Below are 9,282 nucleotides of genomic sequence, written 5' to 3'. Positions count from 1 at the left end.
ATATAATAGTCGTATTTTAATTACGTATTCAGATTTAATACACCAACTAAATATATCCAGAATATATTCGAAATGACACCGGAATCTATGACAAATCGTTATAGCATTAATACAAGTCAGAATGTGAATTAATTTCTACGTGGAGCATTTCTACAAGTACGCTTATTATGTTCTTCTGCAGCAATTCAATCAATAGCTTATCACGCTTCTTCTTTGGTCTTCCAGGAGGTCTTTTCCATTTGGGTGGTAATACAACTTCATCTGCTATATGTGCCGGTATACTCCATTCTTTCCGGTCCGGCAAAGGATACACAGGCACACCATATGTCATTACAACAGACTTTTGTTTGTAATAGTCAGAGCAATAATCTTCTGGCATTAGAAACTTGCTCTTCAGGACAGCCCAAGCATGTGGGCACGGTAATTCGTCGACTTGGAACCGCCCACAACTGCATTTCTCTCTAAGAGGCATGCGGTGTAATGCCTTCCTTCATCGTTCACCGTATGCAAATATTCAGTCGATGGCACCACCTACATTTAAACATAGACCTTAAGTTTGAATTATTTAAAAAAACAAATCATATATATATATATCAAAAAATAGACATATTAATTACAATATATATATATATATATATATATATTTATGATTTTCATATAGAGTATTAGACTTTTATTTAGCTTTAAGAATCACAATATATATTGTAGTAAAATACAACTGTATTAAATACAAACATATTTGTACATGCAGAATTCAAAGACATACACGTATATACAGTTAAATACATTGAATATATTAGAATACATACTATATGAATGTTTGTAGAATATTAAAGAGGAGTCTCGAATGAATATAGGATACAACGTCCATGGCTACCTTGAAATATATACAGTTAAATACCTTGTACCATGGCTAATATAGGATATAGATACGTAAATAAAAGGCAACTTACAGTCATTCGTGTAGACATTGTCTCATTCAAGGTAAGCATCTCCTGGTATTTTTTCCCAAGCGTTGTGTATGTCTGTAGAGCTTCTTTCCGATTGCTGCAATTCCAACGTCCAAACATTTTCCTAACTTCTTCGAGGAGGTCGTATATTCCCTTGCTGACACAAGTGCGGCATTGATTGACTCAGCAATATTTGACGTCATTGTTCATCCCCTGTTAACAGGTGCATACAACCTAGCCCACTTTTCGTATCCAGATAGCTCCAAGTATTCCTTCACCCTAATATCTACCTTCTCCACCTTCTCCATTAGACTGTCAAACTCAGCCTGTGTGTATGCTTTTTCCATCACCCTAATATAAGCATACATGTTTCACATCATCAATTATATCCTTTGGGGTGTATTTCCTCTTATGATTTGTAAGCTTGGGCCTAATCATACCACCTATAAGGCTGCTACTTGCATGACGTTGCTCATACACCTTATCCTTCAACGGACATGTATGCTTATCATTGAACTCTCTCACTTTGAATAATTGTGATTTGTTAATGCTAGAAGCCTTAAACCTCCATTCACAATCTTCTGACATACATAATAATGCATAGCTGCAAATAATTTATCATTACACATACGATCAATATAAATGCTTACAAAAAATACACTCATATACATTTGGATATAATTGCATGTCTGAATACGCCTATACTTATAAGCATACATATAAACACAAATATATACATTGTTATACATTTAAACATGTCTGAATACGCCTATACTTATAAGCATACATTTAAAATACAAATATATACACTGTTATACATTTAAACATGTCTGAATACGCCTATACTTATAAGCATACATTTAAATACAATTAATACATTCAATAAAAAACAGTTAGAGCCACTGTAATACACAAGAATACATGTATTATTAATCCTTTTAAAAAAAAAAAAGCACAACAGTGAAGGTCATGTAACCTTTCACAAATACAACTAAATACATCACATACAATTTAACTTTACATTCAATTCTTCTACCAGCGTAATGCTCCACAACAATACATGTATTATTAATACATAATAAATAAAAAACGCATATCAGTGAAGGTCGAGTAAAAATACACAAATACACCTAAATACATCTACATACGATTTACAACTCCTACCAGAAATACAATATACAAAAAAAATAATGAATAATTAAGAACACTCAAACCTGATAGCATTAGACCTATCAACCCGGAATTGAAACCTTTCTGATATAACGTAATGCTCCATCGCCTCTTTATATACTTGTCCAACCATAACCTCCCTTTGATTAGATTTTGAAATTATCAAATCCTTGTCCAGTTCGAACACCCCAATTGGTTCGCCTGAATTGACAACATCAAGGGCAAGTGTATCATCTGTATCGAAATTATACCTTTGAACTGCTTCGTCCATTTGGACAATGTCGCCTTGAATTAAACTACCTCCGGCTACAACTTCTTTGTCAATTGTTGTTATGCACAAAGGATACATCCCAAATTCTCTGTTCTCTTTTTTCAACTCTACATACACCCTGTAACCCCTATCATTGTGTATTCCCATTGGCGTGCAATTTTCTTCTACTTTGTATTGAATTTTAATGGTCTTTGAGCTCAAATCTATGTCCAGTTGCTTAGAAATTGACGCAACCAAACCATTATACTACGCATACTCCTTTATCAGTATTCCCTCAATCGAATAATCGACGTAATTACTCTCATTATTCCACTTTCCAGAATGACGCAATAACATTGTTAAACTTGCCATATGCAAAATCGAATGTGAACGTATTTCTGTATACAATTGTATCAATCTCGATTTTTCTTGGTTGAAAATTATTTTGTACGAACCGTAAGAATGGAACACAAAAGAAAGAAGGGAGAATTGAAAATACACAGATTGCTCTGCTTTTTGATACTTTTCGGATGGAAAATCTTTCATGAAGGAAGAAATACAGATTATGGGTGATATAATTGTGTTAGTTGAGTTATATTAGGAGACTATTTGCTAAATTGATTTCCTTTCCGTTTTAAAACAGTTGAAAGGTCCCTTTTTTAAGGAATATACGTTACTGTATTCAATGATACAGCTCTTGAATACAGTTGGATACAACAACTGATTAGCTGGACTTCCATGATTCACGCCTATTTTTCCTAATGTATTCATGAATACAGTAGTCTAAATACATCAAATACATCTTATAAAAACAAAAAACGTATCTACAGGCCGTAATATAGCAAATGGTATCTATAGATAGCTAATTAACACTACAAGATAGTGCTTTATGAAAATTTCCCTTAAATAAATAACATCTTATATAATTTTAGAACTCCCTACAAGATCAAAGAAATCAGACCTTTCATAAATAGTAGTAAGTAAAGGAAAAACACAAATATACTTAATGGGCTAAAATTTGAATGATTCAGATTCAAACCTTCAGTTAAACAAAAATAAAAGAGACCTTAATAAATCATACAGGTTCTAAAATGGAATAGAAGCGTATCCATCAATGAAGATTTTAGAGCCAACAAAAAAAGATAACAGAAGACGTAAGCAACACAACTAAAACAGTCGAATAGAGCTGAAAAATGGTTACTTCGCTTAATATATTCTTGAAAACATTTGAGATGACCAACAAGACATTTCTCAAAATGACTTTGTTAGCTAACTACTATGAAGGAACTCGATTACCATTACAACAGACAACCACACCTGCAGATTGAGGAACTCTCACATGCTTACTTATGGATGAAATAAAAGACAACCCGCACTTCATCCTATGTTCAGTTAGTAAATTCATAGTTGAGAGCTGTATGGATACATATCTAAGTCTAATTAACAATACACACCAGTTTTTCAGAGGGGGCACGAATAGGCACAGAACTTTCTTCACAAGTGGTCAAGAATGTGCCAAGACAATCCACAGCTGGATTCCACTCCCTATGATAGATCGAGGGCGCATTGCAAGGGTCAGAATAATAACCTGCAGTGCTCAATGATGCTTCCCCTCAGAGGATTTGTAGTCACCATGATCCACGAGAGAGTGTTACAGAGTCAATATCTGCATTTTCCTTGGCAAATCTGAGCACATCATTGAAGGCAACAAGCTCAGAATCAAGAATGACATTTTTGGATATGTTCAAATACTCCAGACAAGGCGGTGAATCAACATACCATCATCCAATGGCTTCAAAGACTAAAAAATGTTAATGTCAAACCACAATCTTTTCCATGTTAAGTTTGCAACCACGGGATGAGTGTTTCAGCTAACACAACGGGAAGCCATGGGTATAGTGGATACAAGCGGTATTGATACATTAGCCAATACTGGCAAATCACATCATCCATGGGTTGCACACCAAGATACTACATGTTAGAATAGTCATGTAAATAGGAGTAAATAAATAACCCTAATCCAATATATATTAGGAGTAGGACATGTTATGTGTGTATATATATAGGGCTCATTGTAACATATGAACATACATCAATAATATATTTTCTCCCGTGCTTTCTCACATGGTATCAGAGCTTTAGTGAGAAACATATCGCTGTGCATCATTCCAGCGACTTCCGGGAAGAAAGAACTCAGTCACCGTGCAATTTTCCGGTGACCTAAGTGACTTATTGCGTCAAAGTCACTAATTAACAGTGTTGTGCAAAATCCAACACCACCACAAGGTTCCCAAGAGAGATCCGACCAAACCCCAGAAAAAATCACCGGAAAATAGCCCTCCACGCGCCGTCACGCGCCTGTCGGAACTCTGCCGCCGGCGGCGCGTCTGTCCCACGCGCCGGCGCGTGAGGCCTCTTCCGGCCATTTTTCGGCTTCGCTTCTTCAGGACAGTTGGATCGCCCTGCAATTCCGAGCCTGTCCATATTTTTATTTTTTAATTCCGACCACTTTGAGTTTTTCCGGCGACTACACTGATTTTTCCGGCAGCTACAGTACTTTTCCGGCAAACACAGTGTTTTCTTCATCTGTCTCAGAGAATTTTCAGTTGATTCTTTTTTGTTATTTAGTGATAATCCAACCATGTCTTTGGGAGTCGATGCTTTCGGGTCTAGAAACCCGAGTTCTGGCAGTTCCGGTGTTATGATTACCTCAGAACCTTTAATGGGAGGTTCAAACTACTTAGATTGGGCTTCATCTGTCGAGTTGTGGTGTAAAGGTCAAGGAGTTCAAGATCATTTAACAAAAAAGGCTAGCGAAGGTGATGAAAAGGCCAAAACACAATGGGAGAAGGTCGATGCTCAGTTATGTAGTATCCTGTGGCGATCTATTGATTCCAAGTTGATGCCCTTGTTCCGTCCATTCCAGACATGTTATTTAGTTTGGGAAAAGGCTCGTAATCTATACACTAATGACATATCTCGTTTCTATGATGTAATATCGCGAATGACAAGCTTGAAGAAAGAGGAATTAGATATGTCTACTTACTTGGGACAAGTTCAGGCAGTCATGGAAGAATTTGAGACGTTGATGCCAGTTTCTGCTAGTATTGAAAAACAACAAGAGCAACGACAGAAGATGTTTCTAGTTCTTACACTCGCTGGACTCCCTAATGATCTTGATTCAGTACGTGACCAGANAAGCAGAATATCGAGCGATGGCTATGGCGACATGTGAGCTAATTTGGATCAAACAGTTGCTCAAGGAGTTGAAATTTGGTGAGATTAGTCAGATGGGACTTGTGTGTGATAATCAAGCTGCTCTTCATATTGCGTCAAATCCAGTGTTCCATGAGAGAACTAAACACATTGAGATTGACTGTCACTTTGTTAGAGAAAAGATACTCTCGGGAGATATTGCTACAAAGTTTGTGAAGTCGAATGATCAGCTTGCAGATATTTTCACCAAGTCCCTCACTGGTCCTCGTATTAACTACATATGTAACAAGCTCGGTACATATGATTTATATGCACCAGCTTGAGGGGGAGTGTTAGAATAGTCATGTAAATAGGAGTAAATAAATAACCCTAATCCAATATATATTAGGAGTAGGACATGTTATGTGTGTATATATATAGGGCTCATTGTAACATATGAACATACATCAATAATATATTTTCTCCCGTGCTTTCTCACACTACACAAACTACAAACTTGCATATACCGGACGTAAAACTGGACTCAACCCAATGAATATGAACATAGACATCACCATTAGTTATTAGCTCGTAATTACATTGGTTACAAAGAATTAAGATATAAGAGAGTTCTTTTAGAAGTACATACCCATTTACATACAGAGAACAATAAAGTACTATTTGATGTATTGACCTGCCAAGAGGAAGTGTTTCTGCCGCTTCTTCACCACATTCAACACTTGTAACCTCTGTTGTGACTACTTACAAGTCCCAAATAGAGACTTCAAAGAAAGTAATCAATTGCTATCTCCATTTGAGAATATTTGTTCTCCTACACGAAGCCATGCATCCGACTTGGTTTTCGTATTATTCTCATATCTTAGTAGTATGCCAAACAATATTTTCCCCTGTTTGCAAGGAATACATGGTAAGAAGTAATTAACTCAGTTAAATAAACATGCTGCATTTCTTTTGGTTTTTCTTCATTGTAGGTGGTTCTAACCTTTGCTCTCCTGTAGCCTGCTAAAGTTGCCAAAGGTTCACTCAACCTCTGCACCTCCCCAGCCTCTGGATTTATATTGATCATCTGACAACGGTTGCAACCACCCAATGACTGCACTTAACAAAATCAGTGGGTAACAACAATTGCGTATTTACACAAGTATCTACTGATGTATCTAGGTAGGTGAACACATGAAAAACTTCTATTTTTTCAATAAACTAAAAGAAGAAAGATAAAGAAAGAGGTGCAAACTGAGAGCTGCATAGCCCTGGAAGTGTTGAGAAAATTATGATCATTGACTACTTAGTGACAAGCTTTCTTTCCTCACCACAGTTTCTTTAGAAGTAGAGGAATTGTCTCTAGACATGTATGAACATCAACATCAGATGCTGAATGGTTTGTCACAAGATTTTTTTGTCACAATGTTAGGACATAATGTATATAGTCACTGCATGTTTTCAAATCTTGATTTTATAAGAGCTAGAACTCACCGTAAAATATTTGCCCCCAATATTTAGATGCCTCCACCGATCTTCTGCATATGGTTCACCACCTGATGCTACAAGATTGGGCCGAAATCTCATTGCGCCAACTTGAACTGCTTGTCCGCCAGTGCTCTTTCGTCCATCTAAACCCAAAAAATAAAGGTTGAATGAGTTTTTGATAGACTTATTTGCTTCATACATTCACCTTTCTTAATCTCCATCCTTGTTAAATCACTAACCACCATCAGAGGAATTATGTGACACGAGTGACTTGTCTAGAAACAAATTCACGTATTGTGGACTATAAAAGGTATTGAACGGACAGCAAATCCAATTAGCAGCCATGCTACTAGAGGTAAACGTTTCGAAACTAGTCTTCTCTAAAGAGAGAAAACACCACCTCGTCTAACTTAATTTCAAGTAAGGCAAACCAGCAGTATCCAGTGAACAGGAGTTATTCCACTTATCATTGTATACCCATGGTTTAAAAGTTATTATGCATTCAGCTTACAGGAACATCCTCAAATGGACTAATTGTATTGGGTGCAATCTCTAATTTCCTTATATTCCTATTCCAGAAGAGTTTAATACCAGACAGAAAGATTGCTCTCTATTAAGAAAGGGAGAAGATGAGAAAGACATACTTGATTTCAGCCTAGAGTTGAGGTCAGCTATGCTTTCTTCAGATACCAGCAGAAACTGGGCTTCATTGACGAAATTCAATCTAGCACCAACGTCCCTGCACATGCCAGGACTCCCATTCTTATTTATGCATGAGTAACTTTGGGAACCTGAATTCCTTAATAGAGTGCAAGGTCGACCAATTGCATTGCTGAACCAGATATCAACCTCATTGTTATAACTTCGGACTTCATATCTACTCAAATCAAAAAAAAAATGAAAAGCAATTGAGTGTTACTATACGCTGCTGATTCAAAAGCATCACTAACGTAACTATAATTCATGAACCACAATCTTCTTGTCGATTTTTATGTGGTGAACACTAATCAGAGAGCAGCGCTTACATAGCTATAATACTACTTGTTAGATTATTAAGTGTAAATAGACCTAGTCCCATATGTAGTAGGAGTGGAATATGCCTAGTCCCCTATGTAGTAGGACAAAAAATTCCTGCAACTTCGTCTTGTTCCCCAGGTTCATCACTGCTACAGTGGTACTGTGAATATACCAGTATCACTATCAGATCCGAAACCCTTGTGCAACCAAACCCCAGAAATCTCAGTCCCATCGGAACAGAAAAGTCAGTCACCGTGCGTCTTTCCGGTTAACGACTCAAGATTGATTTGCTTTATGTCCTCATTGGTACGTGTTGTGTGAAAACCAACACTACCATCTTGATTGGAAAAGTCAGGCGACCAAACCCCAGTCAATCGTGTCAGAAAGTCCCTCACGCGCCTCCACGCGCTACAAGAACTAGGGTTCTGGCGAGCACGTCTGACACACGCGCCGGCACATGGAGCACTTTTCACCCAGAATTTTAAAAATTTCTTTAGGACGGTTGTTTCGTGGAGTGATTCCGAGTCCACCAGTACAATTTCCTACAGATTCGGAGAATTTCGAAATTTTCCTGCGCGTGTGAGCCATTCTGCACACTTTTTGACAAAACTATTTCGGGACAACTTACTCGCCCAGTGATTCCTAGCCTATCCATATAAATAACATCAACTTCTGGCAACTTTTATTTTTTTCCGGGCGTGAACAATAATTTCCAAAAAAGGTTTGTTTTCTGGTGGTGTTTTAGAACCTATTTTGTAGTGTGAAATTCAGCGTAATCTCACTAATTTCAATTTTTCCAGCAACTTCTCGGCCAACTTCTGTTTATTAGCAACCACCTGATTTTGTTGCCGGGGGGGGGGGGGGGGGGGGGTTGTCTAGTGGCGTTCTACGTCAAATGATAGCTTGCAGATATTTTCACCAAGTCCCTCACTGGTCCTCGTATTAGTTACATATGTAACAAGCTCGGTACATATGATTTGTATGCACCAGCTTGAAGAGGAGTATTAGATATTTATGTGTAAATAGTCCTAATCTCAAATGTAGTAGGAGTAGAATGTCTTAGTCCCATATGTAGTAGGAGTAGAAGATGTATTATATATAGAGCTCATTGTACCATTGTTAATCATAGATTTTTCTCCCGTGCATGCAGTTAGCTATTTTTGCAACATGCCAGACTAAAACAATGGACATCCTTTTCAAAACATTGTTCGC

The 9,282-nt window shown here is 37.3% G+C and overlaps 1 protein-coding gene across 7 annotated transcripts in view; it reads right to left on the bottom strand.

The window, feature by feature from the left end:
- The window catches only part of LOC109234201 (molybdenum cofactor sulfurase), a 28,790-nt gene continuing 23,202 nt past the window's right edge, over positions 3,695 to 9,282 (bottom strand). For 2 of the 7 annotated variants that reach the window (XM_019400081.1, XM_019400082.1), the window contains exons 19-22: positions 7,698 to 7,930; positions 7,060 to 7,196; positions 6,569 to 6,679; positions 6,016 to 6,473 (exon numbers count right to left, since the gene is read on the bottom strand). In XM_019400081.1, the coding sequence (XP_019255626.1) occupies positions 6,363 to 6,473; positions 6,569 to 6,679; positions 7,060 to 7,196; positions 7,698 to 7,930 (592 nt within the window). In that variant the 3' untranslated portion in view covers positions 6,016 to 6,362. Of the gene's footprint in view, positions 4,057 to 6,015; positions 6,474 to 6,568; positions 6,680 to 7,059; positions 7,197 to 7,697; positions 7,931 to 9,282 lie in introns of those variants that run through there. The other 5 variants (XR_002069162.1, XM_019400083.1, XM_019400084.1 and 2 more) reach the window with 5 other exon arrangements.

This window comes from Nicotiana attenuata, chromosome 11 (assembly GCF_001879085.1).
Source record: "Nicotiana attenuata strain UT chromosome 11, NIATTr2, whole genome shotgun sequence".
Taxonomy (NCBI): Eukaryota; Viridiplantae; Streptophyta; class Magnoliopsida; order Solanales; family Solanaceae; genus Nicotiana; species Nicotiana attenuata.
Note: the sequence above shows the minus strand (reverse complement) of the source record. Positions and strands in the feature narration are given on the sequence as shown.